The sequence below is a fragment of the Sceloporus undulatus genome, chromosome 9 (assembly GCF_019175285.1).
Source record: "Sceloporus undulatus isolate JIND9_A2432 ecotype Alabama chromosome 9, SceUnd_v1.1, whole genome shotgun sequence".
Lineage (NCBI taxonomy): Eukaryota > Metazoa > Chordata > Lepidosauria > Squamata > Phrynosomatidae > Sceloporus > Sceloporus undulatus.
In genome coordinates, this window is record NC_056530.1 from 14,806,673 (window position 1) to 14,833,861 (window position 27,189).

The 27,189-nt window shown below is 46.3% G+C and overlaps 2 protein-coding genes across 5 annotated transcripts; one reads left to right on the forward strand and one right to left on the reverse strand.

Annotated features, from left to right (window-relative positions):
* Positions 1–62: 62 nt before the first annotated feature.
* Positions 63–7,711, forward strand: LOC121915886 (tigger transposable element-derived protein 1-like). Of its 2 annotated transcripts, none has more exons than XM_042440491.1 (3): positions 63–155; positions 927–2,909; positions 5,707–7,711. In XM_042440491.1, exon 2 carries the CDS (start codon positions 963–965, stop codon positions 2,862–2,864), a length of 1,902 nt encoding a protein of 633 aa, XP_042296425.1. In that variant the 5' UTR covers positions 63–155; positions 927–962; the 3' UTR covers positions 2,865–2,909; positions 5,707–7,711. The 2 variants fall into 2 exon arrangements, with proteins under 2 accessions (XP_042296425.1, XP_042296424.1); XM_042440490.1 differs by lacking the exon at positions 5,707–7,711 and adding an exon at positions 4,392–4,488.
* On the reverse strand, positions 3,668–23,393 carry CSF3R (colony stimulating factor 3 receptor). 3 transcript variants are annotated; one of them, XM_042440487.1, is made up of 16 exons: positions 23,235–23,393; positions 19,156–19,250; positions 17,412–17,717; positions 16,435–16,558; positions 15,166–15,353; positions 14,460–14,614; positions 12,427–12,583; positions 11,961–12,043; positions 11,515–11,731; positions 10,315–10,509; positions 10,106–10,207; positions 9,215–9,361; positions 8,816–8,956; positions 7,706–7,796; positions 6,387–6,468; positions 3,668–5,598 (listed from the first exon to the last, which is right to left on the reverse strand). In XM_042440487.1, the coding sequence occupies exons 2-16, from the start codon at positions 19,223–19,225 to the stop codon at positions 5,080–5,082; spliced, it is 2,577 nt and encodes an 858-aa protein (XP_042296421.1). In that variant the 5' UTR covers positions 19,226–19,250; positions 23,235–23,393; the 3' UTR covers positions 3,668–5,079. The 3 variants fall into 3 exon arrangements, with proteins under 3 accessions (XP_042296421.1, XP_042296422.1, XP_042296420.1); XM_042440488.1 differs by lacking the exon at positions 23,235–23,393 and adding an exon at positions 22,562–22,943 and having other exon boundaries at positions 10,106–10,204; XM_042440486.1 differs by lacking the exon at positions 23,235–23,393 and adding an exon at positions 22,562–22,943.
* Between the last annotated feature and the right edge of the window lie 3,796 nt (positions 23,394–27,189).

Here is a 27,189-nt window from a genome sequence, read left to right on the forward strand (position 1 = left end):
AGAACCCAACCAGGTTGGTCACTCTGTGACTCGAAGAAGGCGTGGCCTTAAGGGAGGAAAGAGCGTTCCTCTCTCGTTCTGGACTACAACTCCCAGGATCCTCCAGGAGGGCAGAAAGGGACCCCCACGTTCAATGCACGTGGCTTCAAGCCTTGGTAAGAGGCAGGGGCTGAGTGATTTCCCTCCCAAAATGAAATGCTCAGGCCTCAGAGGGATATATATGTCTGTGGTTATTGTTATGATGATGATTATTGTCATTATTATGCTGAAGGTGCTCTCTATTATTATTATTGTCATTATTATTATTATTATAGTCACTATGCTGAGGGGGTGTCTATTATTATTGTTGTTGTTGTTGTTGTTGTCATTATTATGCTGCGAGAGTCTATTATTATTATTGCCATGCTGAGGGTTCTATCTATCTATCTATCTATCTATCTATCTATCTATCATCATCATAATTATTATTGTTATTATTGCCATGCTGAGGGATCTATCTATCTATCTATCTATCTATCTATCTATCATCATAATTATTATTGTTATTATTGCCATGCTGAGGGATCTATCTATCTATCTATCTATCTGTCTGTCATCATCATCATAATTATTATTGTTATTATTGCCATGCTGAGGGATCTGTCTATCTATCTATCTATCTATCTATCATCATCATCATCATTATTATTGTTATTATTGCCATGCTGAGGGTTCTATCTATCTATCTATCTATCTATCTATCTATCTATCATCATAATTATTATTACTGTCATTATTGCCATCATTAATATTATTATTGTCACTGTTGTCATAATAATAATAATAATATAATAATTTATTATTATGGCACACAGCCAGCACAAATTATTATTATTATCATTATTATTATTATTGTCATTATTATTACTTTATATCTTGTAAAACAGGGCAGACGTTCCTACTCAACCGTCGGAGCTGTGGCAATGGCCCCCGCCAAGAGCAAGGAGAAGAAGGCCAAGCGGAGCCACAAGGTCCTGAACCTGCAGGAGAAGCTGGAGCTGATCCAGCTGAGCGAGTCGGGGCTCTCCATGAGCGAAATCGGGCGGCAGCTGGCCGTCCCTCGCTCCACGGTCAGCACCATCGTGAAGAACAAGGCCAAGGTCCTGTCCGAGATCAGGAACGCCACTCCGATGCACGCCAAGGTCATCCGGAAGCAGGGCAGCCTCATCGCCGAGATGGAGAAGGTCCTCCGCGTCTGGATCCAGGAGCAGGCTGGCCGCAACGTCCCCCTCAGCACCCGCCTCATCCAGGCCAAGGCCCTGAGCCTCTTCCACAAAATGAAGGCGGAGAAGGGGGAGATAGCGGCGGCAGAGAAGAGCTTCCAGGCCAGCAAGGGATGGTTCAACCGCTTCAAGGCCAGGTCCAACCTGCGTAACATTTGCAAGGAGAAGCCGCCTGCGCAGGGACCCGGTTTGCAAGGAGAAGCCGATGGGGTGGACGCCGCAGCCGCAGCCACGGAGATGTATCCCGCAGAGCTGGAAAAGATCATAGAAGACGGTGGGTATACCAAACAACAGGTATTCAATGTTGACGAAACGGCCCTATATTGGAAGGGAATGCCAGCCAGGGTGTTTATAGCGAAAGAAGAGGAGTCTGTGCCTGGATTCGAACCCACGGAAGAGAAGCTGACGCTTTTGCTGGGGGCGAATGCGGCCGGCGACTGCAAGCTAAAGCCGATGCTGATATACCATTCAGAGAACCCCAGGGCCCTTAAGAACTATTTAAAGTCCAGCCTTCCCGTTTACTACAAGAGCAACGCCAACGCCTGGATGACGGCTGACTTGTTTGCGACGTGGTTCTCCGATTACTTCAAGCCTACGGTTGAGGCTTATTGCAGGGAACAGAGCATCCCCTTCAAGGTCCTTTTGCTTGTGGACAATGCGCCAGGCCACCCTCGCGCGCTGGCCGACTCCTTCAAGGAAATCCAAGTCGCCTTCATGCCGGCCAACACGTCTTTCTCACTGCAGCCAATGGAGCAAGGTGTCATTTCTGCCTTCAAATCTTATTATCTCAGGAGGAGTTTTGCAAAGGCGGTAGCCGCAATAAGCGATTATGTTTCTGAGGGGCCAAAGCAAAACAAACTCATAGCTTTTTGGAAAGGCTTCACTATTTTGGATGGCATTAAGACCATTAGAGATGCCTGGGAGGAAGTCAGAGACACCACTTTGAGAGGTGTTTGGAAGAAGCTCCTTCCCACATTCGTGGATGGTTTCGAAGGCTTGGAGGATCCAGTGGAGGAAATCATTTCGGATGTGGTTCAGATGGCAAGGGAACTAGAACTGGAAGTCCACCCTGAAGACGTTGCAGAATTCCTCAGGCCGCATGACGAAGTCCTAATAGATGGAGATTTTCTGATATCCGAAGGGCAGAGAAGGTTTTTCAGAGAACAGGGATCCCTGCCTGGCGAAATGGCTCAGCCCAGGGTACTGACCACTAAAGAACTGGAAGAAGGGATCGCCAAAGTGGAGGACGCCATTGCATTTTGGGAAAGGGTGGACCCCAATTTCGAGAGGAGCTCCAAAGTCAATAGGGGCTTGCAAAACCAAATAGCCTGTTACAGAGAACTCCTTAGAGAAAGGCGAAGGATGTCAATGCGGCAAACATCCTTGCTTTCCTGTTTCAGGGCGCCACCTCCCCAGTCCTGGTTAGTCACCCCCTATAACCCTTCAGATTCAGAGCCCTCAACGTCAATGGGCGAATCGACCCCTGGGAGGTCCCCCTCAAAATCCCCCTCCGGAAAAAGAATGAGGTTGAATGAGATAAAGTACGAGATTGAAGTTTCCATTGATGAAGCCGAACTATCTCCTTCTGACTTTCTTGAATAAATCACTATCTTTCATCCACGTATGTAAGAATCAAAATATTTAAAGGTAAGCTTTTGCTTGTTTTTCTGTGCTTGTGTGTGTGAATATATATGTATGTATGTATGTATTGTACAAAGCGCGGGATGAGTCCTTCCTGAATCTTTGTTCGCGAAGCAAAGCCAGAGAGATGTATGTATTATACATATAGTGTGTTATTTAGCATTCACAACTGATATAGATAGAGAGGGAGATCTACTACCTGCTTCCATCTAGGTCAGTGGCCTCCAAACATTGGTTCTCCAGGTATTTTGGACTTCAGATCCCAGAATCCCAGACCATTGGCCAAGTTGGTTGAGGCTTTGGGAGCTGAAGTCCAAAATACTTGGAGGATCAGAATTTGGGAATTCTGGTGATATAATCGGTTTGTCTAGTCCAGACAGGTATCATCACCTCCTACCAAGGCTTTATCTGACCTCTCCCCTTCTGTTGAAGCAAGGTGAGTGGAGGAGATAGGTCCTTGTTTGCAATCTGAATAGAGTTTTGAGAAACTGGAAACTTCCCTAGACTGCACCTCCTATAATCTGCCTCTCTTGGCTACAGTGGCTAGAGGGATTTCACAATACTGTATACCCTGAAAAGTGCTGCACCTTTTTGGGTGACAGGGTCCAGCTTCTTGGAGAACCCCAAGATTGGCCTAAGAGCTGGAGGGGACCCACTGCCCCATGGAGATGGGGGTCTCCAGCATGTTCATGGCTGCAGCAGAAGAAGGAAAACACACCAGCTTTTCCTCACAAGATCATCGAGAAGAACGACAACACCAGAAATAAAGTATTACGAAGCACCTTTTATTTGCAGCATTTTACGTACTGTACATGATAAATAGCAGCAGTAGTGGAGGTAACATATTTAGGGGGGAAAATCCTGGTGTTCCTTTTAAGAATCCCCATTTTGCCTCCAGTAATGGTGAAAAAGAAGACACCTCATTTTCTCTTTCTCACTTCGCCATTTCTCTTAGTCATTTTTAATGCCCCTTGCCAAACATAAATACTATTTGTCCTTGGTCCAAACAACAACAACAACAACAACAAACAAGCCTCAAAAGCAACCCTGACCCCCCAGGAACATAAAGACTATCTGCACATTTTCTCATTATCCGTGGCATACTCTCCAATGTTTCACAGATGAAAGCTGGGGCATGTGTGTCCAAGTTGTGGTCAAGATGGCAAAGGTGTTTAAAAGGGAAGAACAGACAAGCTAGGACAAGCTACAGCAGTTCACTTTGGACTGAGCCTGCTGGTTCATTGAGTGCAAATTATGTTTGCACCCTAAACTCAGTTTGCAGTAATTGAAGCAAGCCAGAATGTGAGGAGAAAGTGGGAGGAGGAAAAAGGAAGTGGGACATTTTAAAAGCAGCTGAAAAAGTGGGAAGGGAGAGGATTACTTGGGACTGTCCCTGCCTAATCAGGGCAGTTGGAGGGGATGTGGAGAGCAACATAACAAGGACCATTAACTGGCTGGGAGGCCATTTGCTTTTATCTTTTTCCCCAGGGGTCAGATGGCCATAGGTACATTGACAACTGTGGAGAGAAATGGGAAAGCCAGCTCTGCCAGGAGAGGATGCCAACAGGGCTGCTGCATTTGGTGAGGGAGATGGGTTTTCTCTTCCCTCCCCATTTTGCCACTAAGCACCACAAAGAAAGCACTGCTGCATGTTGATGTTATGGGCTGCTGTGCTGCCATAAAAAGCACCAACACCTTTATGGCCTATTGTGAGCAGCAGAAATGGTGCAGGCCAGTGAGGAAGGGGTGATGTTGCAAAGGAAAGCGAGAGAGAGAAGGAAGGTGAGTCTGTCTCTTTCTAGAGGTAGCTTTGAGGCAGAGAGTGGGTTGTCCATTCAATTCCAGGGCCAGAGAAGCAGCAAGTGGCCTACGTCTTGTTCAACAGCAGGTTTGGCACAGGGTTTCCTGTCACCCAACAAGACAAAATCAAAGGCTTGGCTGCTCCTGACAAATCCTGGCTCATCTGGGATGGGAGCAAAAGGGGTCACTCCATCCTCAGGGAGGCAAATTCTGACCTCCTTCCCACTTCCCTGGCCTGAGAGAGAGAAACAGTGACTATGGCTGGTATGGTATTTGGTGGAGTGCGTAGCTTCATGCTTCTTCCAGCGAGGCAGGTGAACCACAATCACAACACATGGGACGAAGGCGGCCCCCATCTCACTCCAGAAATGCCAGCCTACACCCTCCGGAAGTTGCCCAGGTCATCCTCGCCATCGACTCTGAGTCCTTGCAGGAGTGGGAAGTCCAGCAAGGCCCGGTCTAGGAAGAAGGCCTCCTCCTGGAACTGGCAGTTGCTCTCGCAGCTGGACCGGTCTCCGCGGAACCAGAGGTTTTCGTAGGGCTTTGGGCTGGGGGTCAGGTTGCCCAGGAGGGGTTGTGTGGAGTTGGAGCGCACGTAGAACATGGGCGACGCTTCCTCTTGACAGCGGTAGGGGTCCCCAACCACCTTTGCATACTGGACAGACTCTGGGCTGTTCACGTAGGAGGCAGGCAATGCCACGCTGGTCACTAAAGTGGGGTTGGACGGATCGCAGGCGTAAGACCTCTGGCTGGCTGTAGGGCTGCCCTCCTCCAGGGCTTTCGTGGGCTCGCTCTTGCCGCAGGAAAGGCATTTTTTCTCCTCTGTATCAATCACCAAGATGGCCGAGACGATAACGGGGCTCAGCTCACAAGCCTTGGGAGCTGGAGGGATCTCCTGGGGAAGATGGAGGAGGAAGGAAAGGGGTGGTTAATGGAGAAAACGGACATTGTCAAATAAAAGTATCTCTCTCCCCCTTCTTCCTCTTGTTATGGCCTCTGAAAGAGAGAAGAGCAGCCAGGCACAGCATCATTGTTCCTGGGTCCAGCGGCTGGCGAAAGACCCTCCTTCCGTGTTCCAATTGCCTTTGCTCTGGCATTTGAGGGAGAGAAGAGCAGCCAGACATAGAACCACCATTCATGGACCCAGTGGTTGGTGAGAGACCCTCCCTCCATGTTCCAACTGCCTTTGCTTTGGCCTCTGAGGGGGAGAAGAGCAGCCAGTATCTGCTGAACTTAATCCCCATCCCACTGCCATCCCCTCTTCTTGGTATGTCATGTCTTTTTAGACTGTAAGCCTGAGGGCAGTGGACTGTCACATTTGTAAGCTGGTTTGGCAGCCTTTTTGGCTGAAGGGTGGGGTATAAATGCTATCTTCACCAGCAAGGGCTCCTATTCAGCTTTTTTTGGAGAGGTTCTCAGAAGGATTGTTCCTCCAGTGGCAAGTTGGTGGCTTCCATATCAGTGGAAGAGGCAAACCTGTTCTGGGTTTGGCTCTATACTTTCACCGAAGGACTCAACATGGCCAACCTTCCCCCCGTCCCCCCATAGGTTCAGCAAACTAAGAAGCTCTTTTAATGTTTGTACAAGAATCCACACAGGTTTGCTATCATCCTATTGACAAAGAAAGAGCAGTTGCAGCTGCAGCCACATTAGCAAGCCCTCCTCAAGAGCTTCCATCTTTACCTCTTGCAGGACGGCTGGGGCCCACTTGCCCAGGCTGCTGTTGGCCGGATCTGGGACATTGGGCCAGAATTGTGTCTTCATCCTATAGGACACAAAAGAGAGAAATGTGGTGAGTGGGTATCCCAGGGTCCAAATCGGGGGGTTACAGGTGGGCAAGCTTTTGGCCCCCATCTCTCCTTGGGTGGCATATAGCAATGAGTGATGAGTCAGAGCTGTGAACTGTTTAGTAGCTGCTGGTGGCTGCAGTGTTAGTGGGTTGGTGTAGCCATTCCAGGTTTTGGCTAATGCCAAGGAAACTGTCCTAAGATGCTAAATGCAAGTCACTAGGTCCAGCACTCTGGAGAGGTAATCCCTTAATGATGGGGTTTAGTGCCTTGGGCAACTCTTTTAAAGCATAAGTTAAAATCTGGAGATTTTAGCCACTGCCAGGAGACAGTGGGCTTGACCAGGTCTATTGTCACCCCTGCCCCAGGCAATGCCTTCTCTCAGATCCATCCGCTTGTGACCAAAGCATGCAAAATCTTTTACCACCTGCAAAAGTAGATAGTTGTTACAAGGCTATTCTGCTCAATCGTGGTAGGGACCATTCCATTGAAGCTTCATTCCCTGGTTTGTTGAGCAGGCCCATTCACAAGGAAAGAAGCCACCAGGTATATCTCAAACCTTGGTGCCAGCGGGGCATTTCCTCTCCAACTTTGTGAGTATGTGCTTTTAAGTTGCCTGCTGACTTATGGTGACCTCATGAATTTCATGGGGTTTTCTTAGGCCAGGAATACTCAGAGGTGATTTTGTCAGTTCCTTCGTCTGAAATAGAGCCCACCACACCTGGGATTCTCTCATGGTCTCCAATCCAAGGAACCAACTAGGGCTAACCCTGCTTAGCTCCCAAGAACAGACAGGATCTGGTGTCTTTTTGCAAGTTAAATAGGTTAAATAGTGGATTTGCAGGAAGGAAGTTCCTCCGAAAGAGTTAAAGTCCCCGTTCCTGTTGTGAATTTTGATCCATCACAACAACCCCTCTCATCAACTCTGTTTGCATTTGTATATTTTCCCCATGCCTTGTCTACCTAATGTTCTTCCTAACTAATTCTGTTTTGCTTTTGTATTAGGATTTTATTATGGTTTCTGACCAGTGGAATACAATTTCCTTACCAAAACTGTTCCCTTATGGATCACTGTCCTCAAGTCTTTTCCCTAAGTACCCCTCTGTACCTCTTTTTCTGTTTGGGAGGTAGGTGGGTGGTGACCCAAACAGTAGAGCCCAGCGCTCTGCTTCCCTAGCAGTCCATTTGCAGCGTGTAACTCCTTCCAACACTCACCGTTTGCTTTTGTGGAAACAGATGACAAGGACAATAATCATGAGCAAGAGCAGACCGACGAGCAAATACACAAATGAGATGTCCATGTCATCTGGAAGAAAAAGGCAAAAGAGTTAGTTGTGTGCAGGGTATGGTTGGGAAAATTGAGAGACAGCCTTCCATACTCAGTGTAAAGCGAGATGGGAAGAGAGGTGGGTTGTGCATTTGGATCTTGCTTCATGTTCATCTTTCAGTGGCTGCTGCAAAGCTGGTGGTGTCTTGCATAGGTGTGCAACATGCCCCAATGGACCCAGTCTATGCATGCAACTGCACACCACTTGTAAAGAGAAGTCAAGTGAGGTGGCCATGTGTTTCTGGATGGATCCTTAGGCTGGGACCCTCACTTGAACTGGGAAACATGGGATGTCTTGGCTCAGCAGACAGGGTTGTCATTGCTTGGCTGGTTGCAGGGAGCACCCAGAAATAAAGCTCCCCTCCCCAAACCATCCTTTGGACTTAGAGGGACCAGGGAAGGAGAGGCTTTGTTAGGGAGAAACCCAGTCTTACCTGGGGAAAGGCTGGTCTCTAGCCATGGGTTACAGAAGGGTGGGGATAGCCCAGAGAGTTTGTATTGTTCTTTTCTAGCCATATTTGTTATTCTATGCTTTCAAGTACTTTTCAATTTATGGCGACCCTATAACGGGTTTTTTTGGGTCTGAGAGTGAGTAACTCAAGGTCACCCAGTGGGTTTCCATCGCAGAATGGGGAATTAAACCCTGATCTCCAGGGTCATAGTTCAGTGCCCAAACCACTATGCCACGCTAGCTCTCTATCCATATACCCACAACCTCTGCTAGTTATGCTACTCTTCAGTCGCACAAGCTTGCATTTGGCTGCTTCCATTGCAATGACAGTTCTTTTGGTACATGTCAAAGGCAGTAGGAAAAGAGGAAGACCGCATTACAGACGGATTGAGTCCAGGGAAATCTTGCACATTCCATGTAGCTTGGGGGACAAAGTCATTCAGCACCCCATTGTTGTCATTGTGGTTGGACACCCGTTATTTTTGGAAAGTATTGCTGCTGAGTATCTCTACTCTAACCAGAGTTTGGTTTCTGGGGCTTTCCTTACCCATGGCCTTGGTGTAGAGGGTGAGGGTCGTTCCGTTGGTGCTCCCACCTACGGTGGAGGCCATGATGTGCACCTGGTACATCCTGGAAGGCCAGAGACCCCGAAGGATGAAGGAGCCCACGGAAGAGTTCACAATTGCACCTGGAAGACAAGCAAGGCACTGAGTTTGCAAGACCTGAGCAGGGCTATTAATATTAACAAGGAACTCTTAGAGGTCTCTCCTTAAGAGGGCCGCCCTAAGGTCATGTCAACTGGATGGTAAATAAAATTCAAAAGAATTTGTACTGGGGGGGGCAGGTTAAAGAGGATATGTCCAGCAATGTGGGGTCCCAGAAGCCCAGGGGTCTAGCAGCCACCCCAGTCTTACAGGGGCTCATCTGGGGATGATGGGACACTCACTCCTCATGTCTTCGTTGGTGCTGCTCCAAAATATGGTGTAGTTGGTGATGAAACCGTTCCTCTTTTCCACTGGGATGGGCTCCCAGGAAAGGTCAGCCGTCGACTTGCTGATGTTCCCCGCATGGAGTTTGGGCACCTGAGATGGAGCTACAGGGAGAAGGGAGAGAAAAGATGTTGTTTCCATTATAACCAGCACAGTGGAGTCAAGGAAGGACTGGTGATGGTGGTGGGAGAGAAGGTGTAAGAACTGGTGGCGTAGGACTACTGGTGGCTGGCCTTTGCTTCTCATCTGAGGACCACTAAAGCAAGAGTTCCTGGGCATGCATAGGAGCCACTGCAACTCTCCCTGCATCTCCAGAATCAAGACTGGCTGCATCTGCATTGCAGAAACAATCCAGTTTGACACCGATTTAACTAGCCTGGCTCAATGCTATGCAATTCTGGGATTTGTACTTTGTGAAATATTTAATTTTCTCTGTCAGAGGTTTCTGGTGCCACAAGAAACTGCAGATCCCAGGTTTCCATTGTATTGAGCCATGGCAGTTTAAGCAGTGCCAAACTGCATTAATTCCACAATACAGATACAGCCAGTGTTATCCAGGAAGGGCTAATGCTAAAATTAAACCCAATTTTGCCCCCAAATCTTGTAATGTTTTTAGAAAGTAAGCTATGTAGGATTCAAGGAGTGTATGGAAAGGTTTTATTTAGACAACTATCTGGATTTTTCCTCTCTGGATTTTGGAATTTTGCCTAGTAGCAGCAAGTCTCCAAACCAACAAGAAGTGACTTCATTTTTTCCTGAAATGATTCCACTTCCCTAACCCCTCCAAGGCAGCTTGGAAGACCAGAAAGCCCCCAGGAGATGGAAATAACGTGAAAGAGGAGAAATACCTTTCTGCAAGGTGTAAGCTTCCACATACTGGGGCATCCCTGGTCCATCCTTGTAGAGAGGAGAGACAGAGATGTTGTACCGCTGGAAAGGTTGAATATCTTCTGAAAGAGAGAATAGGAAGGTTGGCAGAGGATGCAGAGAACCTCCAAAGTTGAGACCAGGGATATTTCTAGGCAAGGCTGCCAACATGTGGTTGCCCCTCAGTCACCTTGGATCAGGGCTTCCATGGCGCTGCCGTTCCCCAGCTTCATCCACCTCACGCCATCCTCCGCCAAGTCCTCCGAGGCCACTCTGCGCCACTCAAGGATGTAACCCAGGGGTGCTGGTGTCCTCAGAGCATCCCAAAACACCCGGATGGTCTTCTCACCAAGCGGAGAGGCTCGGATCTTGGGTATCGGTTGATCTATGGAGGGGGTGAGTAGATGGAAGGAGAAGCGGTGAGAATGATGGAGGGAGAGAGGATCAGAGGAAAAGGTTTGGGTTGAGGCACCTCAACCAATGGATGTGGAGAACCCAAACTATGCTCCTAGAGATGCGATAAGAGAACCAGCGTAGTCTAGAGGTTTGAGCGTTGGACTACAATTTATGAGACCATGATTTGAATCCCTGCTCAGCTGTGGAAACCCATTGGGCGAGTCACACTCTCTCGGCCTTAGAGGAAAGTCATGGAGGCAAACCTCCTCTGAAGAAACCTTGCCATAAGCCAGAAATGACTTAAAGGAACTCTGCTAGGAGATGCAAACCAATGACAGATTTGGATCTGCACAATTGCCTCCCAAAATGCATGTTTTTTAAAAAAAATGATTTTAATTGTATGATTTTAATTGTTGTTTTAATATGTTTTATATATGTTGTTAGCCACCTTGGGTCCCACTTTGGGAGAAAGGCAGGATAATATAATAAGAATAAGAATAAATAACATTTTTTAATGGTTCCAGTCCATTGGCACAGTATATTAATGGCTCAAAAATAGTTGGATGGATTAAGGACAAGACACTTCCATTGCCAAGACACCAAAGATCAAGTTAAGCTTTAACAGTGCGATTCTTTCTTTACTTTTGAGTAATACCTATAGTGGTATTTTAAGGATTTCCTTGGAAAGATGGTATCTCAGTTGGCTACTTTAACCACTAAAGTACTTTCTAGGAGGCTCTGCTTCTTTGGTGAGAAAAGGAACAAAACAAAACAAAAAGTCCCTGCTTTCTAGTTTCATTGCTTTTTTTCTCTAGCTCTTGCTCAATCCTTCCAAACTCCTAGGAGCTAAGAATCCAAAACAGAGCTGGCTTGTTGCATCCGTGTCGCTAGTGAGTACATTCATAATCTTATGACTGGCTCATGAGAGAGGTTTGAACATCTCAAGATGTTTGCAACCTGCAACATAGCTACACATTGAGTAGGTTCTTCCTACCTCTCTTGTCCACCAAGACTACTTCTGTGGGTGGAGAAACTCCCTTGGAGTTGTAGGCCACGAGGAAAACTCTTTGGGTCCCAGACGGCAGTGAGAAGGTGCACTGCAACTCTGTGGTGTTGCAAAGAGTGGAGGAGGACTTCCCAGGGGTCAAGCGGGGGCTGAGGGTGGCCCAGTAGCCCAGGATCTTTCCATTGGTCTCTTCGGGTCTCATGGGCTGCAAAATGAGGAGATAATCCACATTAGGGATGGGAAGATCATTTCCATGCATGCATTCTGAAAAAACGCCCCGATGGTATGGAAACCTCCAAGGGGAATAATAGACTAGCAAGGAATTGGGATAATCTTCTCCTGGTACACAAAGATCTTGGATCACCCACATGCCCTCATGAGACACAAAGTTTTGGTCTTGGGGTTTGTGAAGTGACACCGTTGTTTCTGCTCACCTTCCACATCAGCTGCACCTCTGTCCCCTTGCTGGGCTTTTGGGGTTTTGCATTCCACCAGGTGACCAGCTTTCCTGAAGGCGCTGCAGGAGGGAAGGAGAAAGGGTTTTGAGGGTGCCTTTGAGCTGAACTGGTCAGGCCTAGGAATGATGCAAGAAGAGGGATCAGGACTGTAGCATTGCTTTAAAGTGGAGTAAGATGTGGAGGCCTAGAAGTTGCTAAAACTTTTGTTGGGGCTGACCTCCCTCTGGGACCATCTTCTTCTCCCCAGATCCCTTGGTTTGCCCCTAGTACATTCTGCACCTGCTCAAAGGAACTCTTCCCCTCTTAACCTTGCAGGGTTCTGGGCCAGGAAGGTGCTGGGATCTCCAAACTCTTGCTCTCCTTATGTGGATCTGAGGATCTGGACCTTTCTCCAGGTCCATCTGGTGGGAGTCTTGAGACCACCCTGCCCCTGTTTGCCCACCTTTCTCGTGGGTGGTGAAGTTCTTCAAAGGGCTCCAGTCACTCCAGTAGCTGAGTGGGAGTCTCTTGCACCGCATCTGGATCCCGTAGAAGGTGCCGAAGCGGAGGCCACAGTGTTGCGTTTGCCAAGTGGAAGGAGCAATGTTAGGCATCTCAACCTGAAAGGATGTCATATGAAGGATGGAGCAAGCTTGTTTTCTGCTGCTCCAGAGAATAAGACACAGAGCAATGGATACAAACTCCAGGGAAAGAGATTCCACCTCAACATTAGGAAGAACTTTGCTGATCATAAGAGCTGCTCAACACTGGAAGATTTTCCTTGGAGGTTGGTGGAGTCTCCTTTTGAGGTTTTTAAGCAGAGGCTGAATGGCCATCTTGTCATGTATGGTGTCTTCCTGCATGACAGAATGGGGTTGGACTGGATGACCCTTAGGATCCCTTCCAACTCTCTGACTCTAACTCTTGTATCAGCACAGTGATAAATCCACTCTGGCTTTTAGTACAAAGTTTAGAGAACTGATTCCCAAACTATGGCCCTCCAGGTGTATTGAACTTCACTTCCCAGAAGCCCCAGCCAGCTTGGCCAACAGTCAGAAATTCGGGAAGCTGAAGTCTAAAACATCTGGAGGATAGGAACCGGAGGAACAATCTGGTGCATGTCTCCCCCATTGTCCAAAGGAATCCAGCATTATGGATAGTTACTGTTTGGAATAAAACTGAAAGTGGGTTTACCACCCCTCTAATATGGGGGCTACCAGCTCTCATAGGCTGCCATGTTATGTTACCCCACCATCTCAGACCATGGCAGGGGTCCTGTGGGTTAGTCCCAACTAGAGTAAATCCACTGAAGCAGATGTTCAGTATAAGAAAATCCCATTGATCCAATGACTCTAACCAGAACTAGCAATAGTTCTGCTGTAGAGGATGGAACTGGAAAAACCCTCTTTGAGGATCCCTTGTCTAAGAAATCCATGGGTCGCCTTAAATGAAAGGGTGATTTGAAGGCACACATACACACAAGGTAGGAAGAGAAGAACAATGTGGGATATCTATGCCGATCCAGCAACAAAAGCTGCATTCTGTTGCAAACACCAGGCCAGGGTATGTGTGTTGTGTGTCTGGAGTGCAATAACCAGATTGCACCCTGAAAGCTTGGCTTCCATTGTCTCAATTGCAGGGCTCCCACTTGGTGTTGATGGGGAGAGAAATTGATCGGTTATATCAGCAACGGCTGCGGAGGGCTGGAGACAAAGTGCCAAGTGGGTTGCCAAGGAACAGCGCAGGGAAGAGGAGATGCCAAGTGGGTGGATACAAGTGCGCCAGTGTTGTCTGTCGTGTGTGGGTGGCAGAGATGGATGCAACAGGAGGACAGGCTTTTTTGGGGGAGATCAATCATCCAAAGGTCAGCTCAGCAGCCAAGCCAAGACCATCACGGTCCAAGGGCTGGGCTGCTGGGCTGCACTGGAAAGCTGCAAACTGGTCTTGCACAACAACAACAACAACAACAACAATAATAATAAGGATCGAGGAGGGTAACAATCATAAAAACATAATAAAAAGAAGTGTGTGTGTGTGTGTGTGTGTGTGTGTGTGTGTGTGTAGAAGCCCCTTAAATATGCCAGGAACAGCATCACCATTGAGTCTCTTCCTTGCCGGGTGTGGTGCTGAATTTGTTCTTAGTTTTACGCCAAACTTTAAGGAAATATCATAGCTATGAAACATATTTTAGATCACCGGTTCTCAACCTTTTGGGGGGGGACAAACAACCCTTTTCACTGGGGTCGCCTAAGACCATCAGAAAACACATATTTCCGATGATCTTAGGAACCGAGGCGAAAATAATTTCATGGTTGGGGGTCACCACAACATGAGGAACTGCATTAAAGGGTGGCGGCATTAGGAAGGTTGAGAACCATGGTGTTAGAGCAATTGGGACCAGCGCCTTGGGTAGATCCTTTGACATTTGGGCCAAACATGAGGCTGGGTTCCTTGCCCCATTGGGAAATGGGATGACGCCATGGAAAAGGTACCCACCAGCATCCACTCCTGGTCCCCGTCCGTCCGGTAGCGGAGCTCGCAGGCCTGTTGCATGTATCTGCTGCCTTCTGCTCCATCCCAGGCCACCATTACACAGTCGGTCTCCTCTGGAAAAGACTGGACGGCACGGAGGGTTGGTGGGTCCAGCTTGACTGAAAGGAAGAGCAAAGGCTTAAAGGGTGAAAGGCCTTTGCACAGATCCTAGTGGGAAGAGCAGAGCTGGCCTGGCCTGGCCTGGCTTGACCAGAAGGGACTAAAATATATCTCCCCAGTTGTATGGTTCCAGCTTGGTCTGCTCCTTTCTATGGCATCCACCATGGCTTTTGAGTCTGTTCCTTGGAAATTCCTGGTTAGTTCCCAAAATCTGATTGGCTACCAGGAGAAAATTGCTCAGATTTCTTACTGGTCTATTAGTCTCCCTGGTTAGTTTGTATGCCTTTTGGGAAGCCCATTTTTTTACCTGGGAAGGAATATATTTCCATCCCACATGGAGCTGTAAACCATATTGGATGTCCTCTGCAACTGTGAGAGCTGTGAATATATTGGACATGTATTTGGCTTCCTTCAGGAGATTTGCTCAGCTTTTCCTGCGCTCCTATGCTTGCTCCTTTCAGCTTTCATCCAGGCCCCTTAGAAAGATCTTATGGACATCTAATTAAATGGGAAAAGGCTTCTCCGACCCACCTGGGATGCTTCTACCCACCTAAATCCGTTGGGTCGGCACACAAGGGTCTCGATTGCACAGTTCCCAGGACGTTTTCCACCGAGACCCAGAGCATCACATATTGATAGAGCTGGAAGTCCTGGCGAGGGATGGTGCAAGAGCTCTGTCCAGCCGGAGGGACGCAGGGAGGGATGGCCGCCCGCTGGACCTGGCAGTCTTTGTCGGTCCTGGAAATGCCAACGGAACAAGGAGTCTGTAGCCACTTGATAAGGGAGAGGTCCCCCCCGCGCTTAGGGGTGGCCCCATGGCTTTGTGGGAAGTAGACCCCACACCTGGCATCTTTTGGGTTCTAGAACAGTACTAGGTTGCCCAAGATTGCATTCTAATCAAACCCATTCTTCATCACTATGGCTTTAATCCTCATATTTCAGACTGGAAATCAGGGGGATATTGGCTGGCATCCCATTGGGGCAAGTCGCATTATGCATGCAGATTGATTTTTGGGGGGACAATGTGCAGTGGGCGCATCCATTTGCTGGTGATGTAAGCAGAGCAGTGCATGTTGGGCTATGCAGTAGCACAGGGGTTGGACAGGCTGATCTTTGTGGTCTCTTCCAATATGATGATCCTATGATTTTAAGTACACAGTATCATATCTGAATGTGAGTTGTCTCTGTGCACTGCCTCTGCACATTGTGCATTGGAGTCACACAATGGGTTGCCAGCCATTCGCATTGGCCATTGAGCCACATATGCTATGCTATGCTTTAAACCTTTTAAATGAGCATTTAACTGCCTTAACCATATTGTTATTTAATTCCTTTTTAAACATTTGTGATGCAAGATTTTAATATAACCTTGTTTTAAATTTCTATAGACTGCCTTGCACCCCACCCATGAGAAAGGCATGTTATGAATTCAATAATTAAAAAACACAAATAAGTTGAAATTTAATATAAAGCTTGCATAACATAGTGGGTATTTATGCTGCATTGAAGTGGTTGCATTTCAGTCATTGTCTAATTTCATGTTTCATTTTGGGATGACTAAGCTAACTGTTGTTTATCAGTCCAAACTGGGACCCTAAGAAGAGCTAGATTCCCTTCCCAGGACATTGACTGGCAACAGGCTCCATGCCAGTGGGGCAATAAATCTACTCCAGGTTTTAAAGTTTAAAGGAGCTGTCCAAGGCATGGAGAAGAGTGTTTGGGACCTTGAGCACCTCGCTTAAAGTTTGTCCTAAAGCACAGAGCGGATTCCCTGGCCTGCCAATATGGGAGCTTTCTACCATAAGTTCCTTTTCCTTACTGGACGCTGTGCAGAGTGACGCTGGCTGGGAGGAGGCCATCTTGTCCCGGGTCCCAGTGGCATGTCAGATCCTTCGTGGTGACGTTCATCACGCAGGTGAGGTTCTGGGGCTCGGATGGAGGATCTGGAGGAGAAGCAATCGCAGAGAAGGGGATGAGTGAGCAGCAGAAGGGATGTAGCCTCAGGATGTAGCCTCACTACATTGCCAGCACAAATCTGGGTCGAACTACAGAACTGTGGCACTTTGGTTCCAGTTTAAGTGCTGCGGCTGCATCATCCTAGTGAATCCTTTGACACTACTTTAAATACTGTAGGTCCACATTATGGAACCTTGGGGTTTATTTACAAGGTCTTTAGTCTCCTCCGCTAAAGAGAAAGCTAAAGACCTTGTAAGACTTACTAGGCAGATCTTACTTTGTAAGTCTACTTTGCTGGCATCTAACAAAACTACAAAACCCAGGAGTCTGTAGGATGAAGCCGTGGCAGTTAAAAGTGGCGTCATTAATCTGCATTATTTCTACAGTGTAGATGCACCCTAGAACTCTCTGCCTAAGTACCCTTCCCTGAGCTGCAAATCCCAGGATTGCACAGGATGGAACCGTGGAAATTTAAGTGTGATCTAACTATTTGTTTATATATTTTCTTGCAACCTGTCTTTTGGAAAGGCGGGATATAAATAAAATATATTATTATTATTATTATTATTATTATTATTATTATTATTATTATGCAGTGTGAAAGAGGGGCTACACTTTGCCCTTTCTTCACAGAAGCCACGTATTGCTGTCCACCTGAGACCCAACGTAATCTTGTATGCACAGAAAAGCCTAAGGATAGAAAGAAGTTTATCAAGCTTGGAGTAAAACCCTGAGCAGACTCACTGCCCCAATGACATGGAAACCACAAGCTACTACCGGAAAGTAAGTAAGTGCATTAATGTTGACCCCTGCCCAGCGCTAGTGTGGATGCATGCTTACACCCGGCGTGGATGTGGGTGAGGTTCATGATCTGGGGCGTCCCTTTCTTCTGGACCCAGCAGCTCAGGGTGGTCAGTGTCCGGTTGAGGGGTCCAATGGTGATGTTGGAAACTTCCACCCCACTGTCACCGAAGCTGTGTTGTGTGCCGTTGAGGAAGTCCTTGTCCCATTTCCACATCACCTGGGTTTCCCCATCCTCCTGAAAGCGGCAGTGATGCCTCCAGATGGTGCAAGAAGCCGATACATTTCCTCCCCAAAGAACAGCCGGCGCATCAACGGCAATGTTGCTACAGGAGGAGGAACTGGCTGGGGATGGAAAAAGAAAAATCTTCCCATCAGAAGACTTGAGAAAGCAAATGACACTAGCGATTGGGGATCGGAACAATGTGACTTGTTGTTGCACTTCAACTCCCAGTAGCCCTAATAGTTGATGTAGCCAAGGGTAAGGAATACTGAGAGTTGCAGTCCAGCAACATCCAGAGGCTTGCATAACTGCCAACCCATGCTGTGGTTGAATGATCAAGGTTTTCTCTGTTTCCATGGCCCAAATCATCTGATACAAACAAATACAACTTGTACTGCGCTCAAATTACTGTATATACTCACGTATCAGTCTAAAAATTTCAGTCAAATTGACTCCAAAAACCTGGGTCGATGCAAGTGCTGAACCTTAACTCAAAATAGGATCCATCTCCCTGTCTGAGTCGAGTGGCAAAAGGTAAAAGCTTAGTCCATCCTGGGAGAACCTAAAAGAAGCACCAACTTCCTCTATTTTCTCAGTTGTGATGCTACTTCTTGCCTTTTTGAATGCTTGGCCTTTTTGAAGCATTCTTTGGCATCATATTTTCTTTTCCTTCATTCGTTACATCCTTTGTTGCATGCCTCTAAGTTTTACCCTCGACTTATACATGGGTCATATCAAAACCCATAATTTGGGCCCCAAAACCTGCCCTTGACTTATACACAAGATTGACTTATAATCGAGTATATATGGTAGCTGCAGTTCCAGGACTCCCCAAGGTTTCATTTGGTACCCAAAACTGGCACATCTCCCTGCTATAAGCTCAGCTTTATTGGTAGCCAATGGATGCAACAAATAGTCTCCCTGTTCCAGCATCCCTTCTCAGCAAATGGTAGGAGTTGGGTAGGACCATGAAGCCTCCTGTACCATGCCAGGGCCAACTTTCCAGATCCATTGGTAGGAAAACAATTTCCCTGGACTGGGGTGCATCTCTCAGAAGTGCTTTAGCCATGTATTCCTGCATGGTAGAAGGGGGTTTGTTCTAGATCAGCAGTTCTCAACCTGTGGGTTGTGACCTCTTTGGGGGGCCGAAAGACCCTTTCACATGGGTTGCCTAAGACCATAGGAAAACACATATTTCTCACCACAACATGAGGAACTGTATTAAAGGGTCACGGCATTAGGAAGGTGGAGAACCACTGTTCTAGATGGCCCTTGGGATCCCTTCCAGCTCCATTTGCCTTAGCAGACCAGCTGCCACTGCACAAATACACCCATAATTGCTATTGCTGTAACAAATCCCACCATCAAATTACTTGTTCATTGATATCTTGGAAACACTGCACATAGTTGGAGGACTATGGCGCACAGACAAACCCACTCTTTGTGAAGCCATAACAGAAAAAGGAGTCATCTGTCTTTCGACTCGTTGCCCAAGGCAGCCGTTCTATAGCCTTGTGTCTCAGATCTGGACACATTTGGCCACATCTGGACACAACCCACCTCCTGGGAGCAGAAGGGAGAAGATGGCGCATGCCAGCAGCCTCCTCCAGGCCTCCTGTGGGGCTGCCATGGCTTCCTCAGGGCTGTGGCATCACCTGCAATTGACAGAGAAGGAAATGCATTCAGGCAGATGGAGTTTCCCGTTCCCTTTTGTCGACAGAAGATATCCATCCCTCTAATTAAAACAGGAGATAAATGCAGATGGGGCTAGAATTTCACCATCTTTTGTACGACGCAAAGCGAGATTATCTTGAAGCATTGGCAGACAAGTGAGAAATGTTCTGGGTCCCTCAGTGTCCCGGTTTTCCCTTCTCTTGTGAAAAATATCAGAAACCTGGTGGGGACTAATAATCCTTTTTCTTTTCCTTCTCTCCAAGAGAAGGGAAGATCAATGCAAGTTCTACCTCTGTGAACCACTAGAATTGGGGAAAGAGGCAAATGCCACAACCGGACCATGCAGATTGGACTTTTGCTCATCCATCCAGAACAAGGATAGTCCACATGTTGCCTAATAATAATAATAATAATAATAATAATAATAATAATAATACATTTTATTTATATCAATATAAATGATAGCACAAATACATCAATAAAATACATACATAACCGACATAATACATACATAAAAATGAAAACGTTTAAGGAGAATTAAGACGCTGGAAACTGTCTCCAGATGACTTAGAGACTACAAGGCAAGGAAAGTGGAGTAGTTATGTCTGGAGATCTAATTGCAAACAAGGAATTAGAGAAATCAAACTGTTTGCCACTGGGGGAATATAAAAATCTATATTCCTATCTGCTTAATTGGACAAATAGAGTCTGCCAGCTATGACAATGTGGGGCTTAATACCCATCGTCCCAAAGGAAACACAGAATATGAGTTTTTCTTCTGAGCTAGAATTAGTCAGAAGGGAACTCCAAGCATCATATAGTCAAACCTTCTTTGCCAGATCAGGAAACTACCCCTGACAGGTGGGCATAATAATAATAATAATAATAATAATAATAATAATAATAATAATAATAATAATAAATAATAATAATTTAGCCCGCCTCTCCATTTGTATTGAGGCGGGTTCCAAAAAATGTAGAGAGACAATACATAATACAGTACATAATACAGGAAATCATAAAAATCCACAGTCTCCAACCCATTACCAACATAGAAAACACTCAAATTCATACTGTATATAAAAGACATTTTAAATTACATTTACAAACTAAACATCTAAGATGCTTATAAACATCTCATGAGGTTTCCAAAGAAGGAGATTTCAAAAACCCAGCTCTTCCTGAATTTGTTTTGGTTTGTCATCAAGGAGAAAAGCACTCTGCACATTCTCAGAGTCTCTCTGGTTTTCTTTATGAAGAAATTATATATATATATATATATATATATATTGCTTTGCATGGGGTGCATTCAAAATCGCAAGGCTCCATGCACAGTGTCGTAGGGCGAACATGGCTTCCCAACCCTCAGTGGAAGGAAAGTTTTGGACAACATGACAGAAATTCATTGAATTACTGGGAACAGAATGGCTCCGAAGCACCCTGTGGAGCGCTGACAGGCAAATTGCGCAGAAAAACCATGTTATGGCAGATCAGCCCAAACGCCACCTGCGTCATTTCTCTCTTCCGCCTCGGTTATGGCAAACACATTACTATTCCCTGAGCAGCAACAAAGTTTCAGGGAATGTTCCCTTGGGCAAAGTTGACTTCTATGTACCATAGAAAGCGGTAGGAAATACTTTTGTCTTTGGAGCATCGCTGCCAGTCAGAGAGATGACACCAGACTGACTCAATACCTGTCAGGAACCAGTCACTTCCCCCTTCGTTAAGTTGTGCTGGGTTTGATCCAAAATGGTGCCATCGAGAAAAGGGAGGTATCAGTCTCTTTGCAAACTCCCAAGGTAGGCATTCATAATAAACAACACTCCCCCTTGCATTAAGACCCAATGGGGACTTCCATGGGGAGCCATGCCAACTTGAGTCCCACTTGGAGAAGAGGAAGCAGAAAACCAAGAGAGAGTGAATTGCTCAATTTGAGACCCTTAATGCTACTAAAAGAGATGGTAAGACCCTTCCCAAGTATTCCCAAGTTTCTCTCCTGGGCCCAGTTTGCTATTCAATATCTTTATCAATGACTTGGATGAAGGAATAGAAGGCATGCTGATCAAATTTGCAGATGACACCAAATTAGGAGGAAAAGCTAATACCCCAGAGGACAGGAACAAAATTTAAAATGTCCTTAATAGATTAGAAAGCTGGGCCAAAGCTGACAAAATGGATTTCAACAGGGAGAAATTTAGCCCTAGCAAAGATAACACTGCAATACTTTGTTGCAGGCTCTGCTTCCTCCTCTTTAGCCACAGTTGTCCAATGGAGCCATTCTGCCATTCAGAGGTGAAGAATGCCCCCCAACTAGAGAAAGGGGTGGAAAAGGAGATGGATCTGGACCAGGTTTTGATTTATGTCTCCATGTATACAGCCTGAACCGAATCCATCGACTGGGACATTGCAGAACATTGAGACAAAACACATGCAATGAAACAAGTTATCAGATTAAAACCAAGCATTGAATTAAAATAACATTTTAAGGCATAGCAATAAAGAGGGAGGAAAAAGCATCGCCTGGTCAAGGACCCTTCCGCAGCATCCGGGTCATGTCCCCAAACTTTTCTGCAAAAAAAAGAAGGACTTTGCCTGCCACAGAAATAAACCAGAGAGAAGACCAGCTTTGCCTCTTGTGGAAGGGATTCCCAAAATCTGGCGACCCTATCTTGTATCCTCACAAAATATTTCTAAGGGGTGGTGGTGTTTGGGTTGAAAGAAACATTTCCCTTGAAGATCCCAAAACCTGGTCAGGTTCCTATGGGCAGATACAGTCTTTCAGATAGTCTGGACCAAATTGTATGGGGCTTCATGGGTTAATATTTATTTATTTATTTATCATGCCAATGACCACTAGCAGCAAGGCTCTTCTTAAATGTTCTTCCACCTGCCGTTCCCATCTTGAATTTACAGATTTAGTTTCTGGAGGCCCCTCAGATCTTCCTTGCAACCCTACACACAATTGCTTCTTTAGTGTATTCAGCTGCAATGCCTTGCTTGCCTCTTAGGATTGCTCTCAGGCTCCAAACACTTGTGGCACTCAGTTGGCACCAGGGAGCTACCTTTTACTTTGGTATTTGCACAAACCCAGTGAACAAGTATCTCTCTGCCACACACCTTACGTCCCGACAGAAGGAGGAGTTGTGCCCCATAAGGTCCGGACCACATCTAGGGCACAGATGCAACTGCAGCCCATAGACCCATACACAAAACCCATACATAGACACTAACTACATGCAGAAGGCATGCCCCCATTGCAAGAAGCAACAGTTCTGGGATCTCCAAAACCTACCTTGTCTCTAGGTCCACAGACTTTCTGGTCTCTGGAAGAACTGACCGATCAAGACGGGTTCGGGGAATTGTCTCCAAGTGTCCCTCACTGCAAACAGTTCCTTAAAATGTAATGTTTTTCCTATCTATCTATCTATCTATCTATCTATCTGGCTGGCTCAGCCATGGGGCCCAAGGCGCAGTCGTTAATTTCTGTTTCTCTGTCTGTGCCTTTCTCTCTCTATGAGCAAGGTAATTGCAAAACGCTTCTCTGAAGGCGTTATCTGTCCAACTCTCTCTCTCTCTCTCTCTCTCTTTTTCTCTCTCTTGCAGGAAGGAAGGAAAGAGCCCTGTGGCTGGCACACTCACACCATGCGCCTCCTTCCAGGGCTGCAAAGCCAAAGGCGGCCCCCTGCCTCGACTTCCCCACCTCTCTTCATGGCTTTATATAGGGTCCGTGGGCAGAACCGTCAGTGTGGCAACTGGTCTCACCTTTCCTGCCACATGATGGGAAAGGAGAGGAGGGACCCATGTGGCCAGCTCTGGGCTTAGTGGTCAAGGAGATGACCCCTCAGTCCAGCCCACTCTGAGCATGGCTTGGAACCTGGTCCATGGCTGGTCTTGTGAAAGACAAACCATAGAGAAAGAAAGATTGTGAAAAACTAACCAAACCAACCACCACTGAAAAAACTCACCAAGGCATTTTCCATATTGAATGTGGAGTGATGAGGCATTCAAAGACCCTTCTCTGGTTTTGCTGCTCTTGTTGCGATGCTCCAGAGAAAATCTCCAGCATCCAAAATATGGAAAGTATCAGCCACAGAATATGGAACAGATGAAGGAAGGGAGTTGGAGCATCAATTTGGCACACTCTCTCCCCTTCTGCGTATGCGTGTTTGTGTGAGCCTCGCAAAGCACAGAGACTGGGAAAGTGTGTATGTGTGTGCCTGTTCTCTTGCCTAGGTTTAACACTTTTGTGGGAACATAGGCTTACAAAGCCATAGAGTTGGAAGGGACCCCATTTAATCCAGCCCCCAATGCTGCTGCAGGAATCCAACACAGTCAAAGCATTTCTGGTTCCGGTGGGAATTTGAGCTCCGCTTAAAAACCTCCAAACGTTATTTATTGTTATCTATTCTAACCCCCTTTCATGCAGGGATGCACAATTAATGCACTCCCAAAATATGCCCATCCAGCCTCAGTTTAAAGGCCTCCAGAGATGGAGACCCCATCACCATCAAAGGCAGCATCTTCCACTGTTGAACAGCTCTTACCGTCAAGAAGTTATTTCCAGTGTTTCTGTGGAATCTCCTTCTTTGTAATTTGAATCCATTGGTTCAGAAAACAGGCTTCCTCCACCTTTTCTATCATATATCTGAAATCTTTTACAAATTAAAGGCATCCAGTTCCCCAAACCATTCCTCCTAGAGCTTGGTGGCTTCCAGACTTTTCGCCACCTTGGTGACAGATACAGTTAAATTATCCATGCAATTAGAACCATTAAAAACAAGTTTGTTATGTGCTTTGTGCTAACAACAGAAGGCATGAAAAAAGTAAGTCTGTGCAGATGTGTGTGTTGTGTGTGGGACAAGGTTTGGTGGATGGGTGCTTTGTTGTGTCCAGGGCTTTAAGTCCCCTGGCACCTTGGCATTTGGGGCAATGCTTTGCCCAAAGAATGAGCCCCAGTGTAACGGAAGGAAAAGAACCATAGCATCCTAGTGTTGGAAGAGACCCCATGGACTACCCAGTCCAACCCAAGGAAGACATGATTCAAGCCCTCTTTGTGACATATGGCCAACCAGCCTGAACCATGCTCAGTCCCAAGATGCACTGACCAGTCAGGGGAAGTGGCTGCAATGTGGAGGCCTTAAGGAGCATGGCTAAGTCAATGGGGATGGGATGGGAGTCCCATGGTTGTGGAAGCAGAAGGGCTTATAGGAACCAAAGAGGTGTTTAGACCCAGCTTGCAACAGTCCCATAACAAATTTCTGGTGATGGCTTTCTAGCAATGCTGCTGCTCCAGTGGAGCATCTCCATCTTATGGAGGATAAAACACAAAGCAGGAAGGGAAAAAAGAAAAGAAAAAAGGCTTGTGGATCCTTTTGATTTCGAAACCCAACTGATTTCATACCAAAGCTTTCTTGTGGTGTAGAGCTCTCCTCCACAGACCCTGCACCTTCCAAGGTGGAGGACGCTGGCAACCACAAGGACCTGCTGGAGCTCACGTTTCACACGTTGTTGCAATGCAATGCAATGCAATGCAATGCAGGGAAGTGTGTTTGTGGGGGGGGGAGTCCTGGCCAGGCCTGGTGTCCGGTTGCTGCATGAGACAAGTGTTGGTGCAAGATGTCACGTCCACCTGCCCAGGTCTTGCGCATGGGGGAAGTGGGGTCCGCAGCTGGACAGCTGGACAGCTTTTTCCCTGGACCAAGATCTCGTGATCTGTAGGAGAGACCAGTGCAATAGCCTTCAGAGATCAACTTGGGAAAAAGTTCTGCTTTTCAGCATCTCTCTCTCTCTCAGTCTCTCTCTCTCTCTCTCTCTCTCTCTCTCTCTCTGTGTTTACTTCGCTTGGAGCAGAGCTGGATTGTGAAAACAGGCCAGTTGCACAACTGCACACCACTTTTCTGACACTGAGCGTGGTGTCACTTCCTCTACAAAAACAGTTGTTTGTTACAGAATTAGGTCCCAAGGAGAGCATTGGGGCCTTTTTGAAGGCCAGGAAGTATTTGGCTCATCGTTTAAAGGAAGAAAAGAGGCTGGTCCTCATTGCTCACCTCTCCATTCCTGGCTCTTGGGTGCAATTCTGCTCTCTGTTTGCAAATTGAGTGCACTCAAAGTAATTTCAAAATAGTTTCAAAGTAGTTTCATGGATTTGCTGTTAAACTCTTCTTGCTGCTTTTCTACTTTGAAGGCATATATATATATATATATATATATGCGCATGCACATATGCAGAGAGGGAAAAAAACATTTTCCTGTGCATTTAGGTCATTTCTTGTGCAGAACGCATGTTTTCACTGCAAAAATGCTACAGGAATCTTTCTTTTTTATAGAAGAAGTCCTGAATACGAATTATCTTTGAAAACTGTTTGGAGACATTCTTGCAGCAAGGAGAAACATGGTAAAATTATTCATTTTTTGCCAGAGGAAACAAAATTTGCAAAGGTGAGCATTTCCTAGCTTGAGCCTGGCATTTCCTAGCTGGATTCCTTCCCAAGAGGCGCATACAATTGTGCCAGCCATAGATGCCAACAGGAAGCCATTGGGGCTTTAGGGCTGAAGTGCGGGGTATAAATACCACACACACACACACACACACACACACACACACATGTTTGTATGTATGTTGCCTCTTGGCTTCAGTCTGGAGACAAAAGCATGCTTTCCTTGGCAGAGGCACAAAGAGCATCTTCCATCCCTGCAGGAGATGCTGAATTGGAGCAAGCTTTACTTAACAAGATAAACCGGTGTCAAGACAACACATTACCAGAACAGGCAAGGAAACAGCAAGAGCGGGGACAAGGAGATTAGCTCCCTGGCCGGCTTCTTATTGCTGAGGAGAGGGAAGATGCTGCTCAGCTTCCAGATCCAATTTAAAGGGCTGGCGGAGTAGCCGAAAAAGTCCGAGATACTATTGGGCTCAAAGGCAAGGAGGCCTGCTTGATGGACATCAAACAGAAACCTTTTAGAAACCAAGGAGGTTATGAGTGCTGGAAATATCAGAAGAAAAGAGATGCCTGGTTCCATTTGTGGTGGAGATGCCCTAAAGCAAAACCATATGGGAGAAAGATACACATAGTGATAGAAAGGATTCGAAATATAAGATTTGAACTGAGACCTGAAATTTATTATTATTATTATTATTATTATTATTATTATTATTATTATCCTGCTTTTCCAATGATCAAAGCGGCGCACAGATTAGACAAAAGTAACATGTTAAACAAAATACCCTCACAAATTGAAAGAAAACATTGGAGAATATTGGAGTGTAATTTTCTGTACTGAGAAACACATGCAGGTTTCCTGTGGAGAAAACAGGTTGCTGTGTGGAAGAAACGCTTGTATTTCCATGTTCTTCCAAAGGTGCTAAGAGCCTCACAACAGCCTTGCAGTTGCCTGTGTTCTTTGCATCAGAAACTCCCTTTCTAGGCCAGGGAATGAAGAGCAAACGAATATATTCTTTCCATCCTTACTTAATATTTGCATGCATGCATGCATGCATGTGCATGCACACACATATGGAACAGGCCAGAAGGACTTGTTCATGCATGAAAAAGAAGCAAATCCATCCATCTGATACATACATACATACATACATACATATATATATATATATTAATGTGCATGCTACATGCACTATAGCTTTGCAGAGCCATTGTCATTTTGCACAATTTTGTACAACAATTTGTGTGATATTCTTGTAGACATGGGATCTCTCCCCAAAAAAGGTTGGAAAATATCTCACCATCTCCTGAGAGGTGAGGAGACAAAACAATGCTGGGTTTTCCTCCCTTGCATTAGAAGAATGGGTCAAGCAAGGATTTGTATCCCAGCTTCCAGAAGATTGTTCTTGGTTCTGGAAGCGCTACCCAGTAATGGCTGGATGTGGGTGCCAACTTCTGGGGTTTGTGGTCCCTTTGGCTA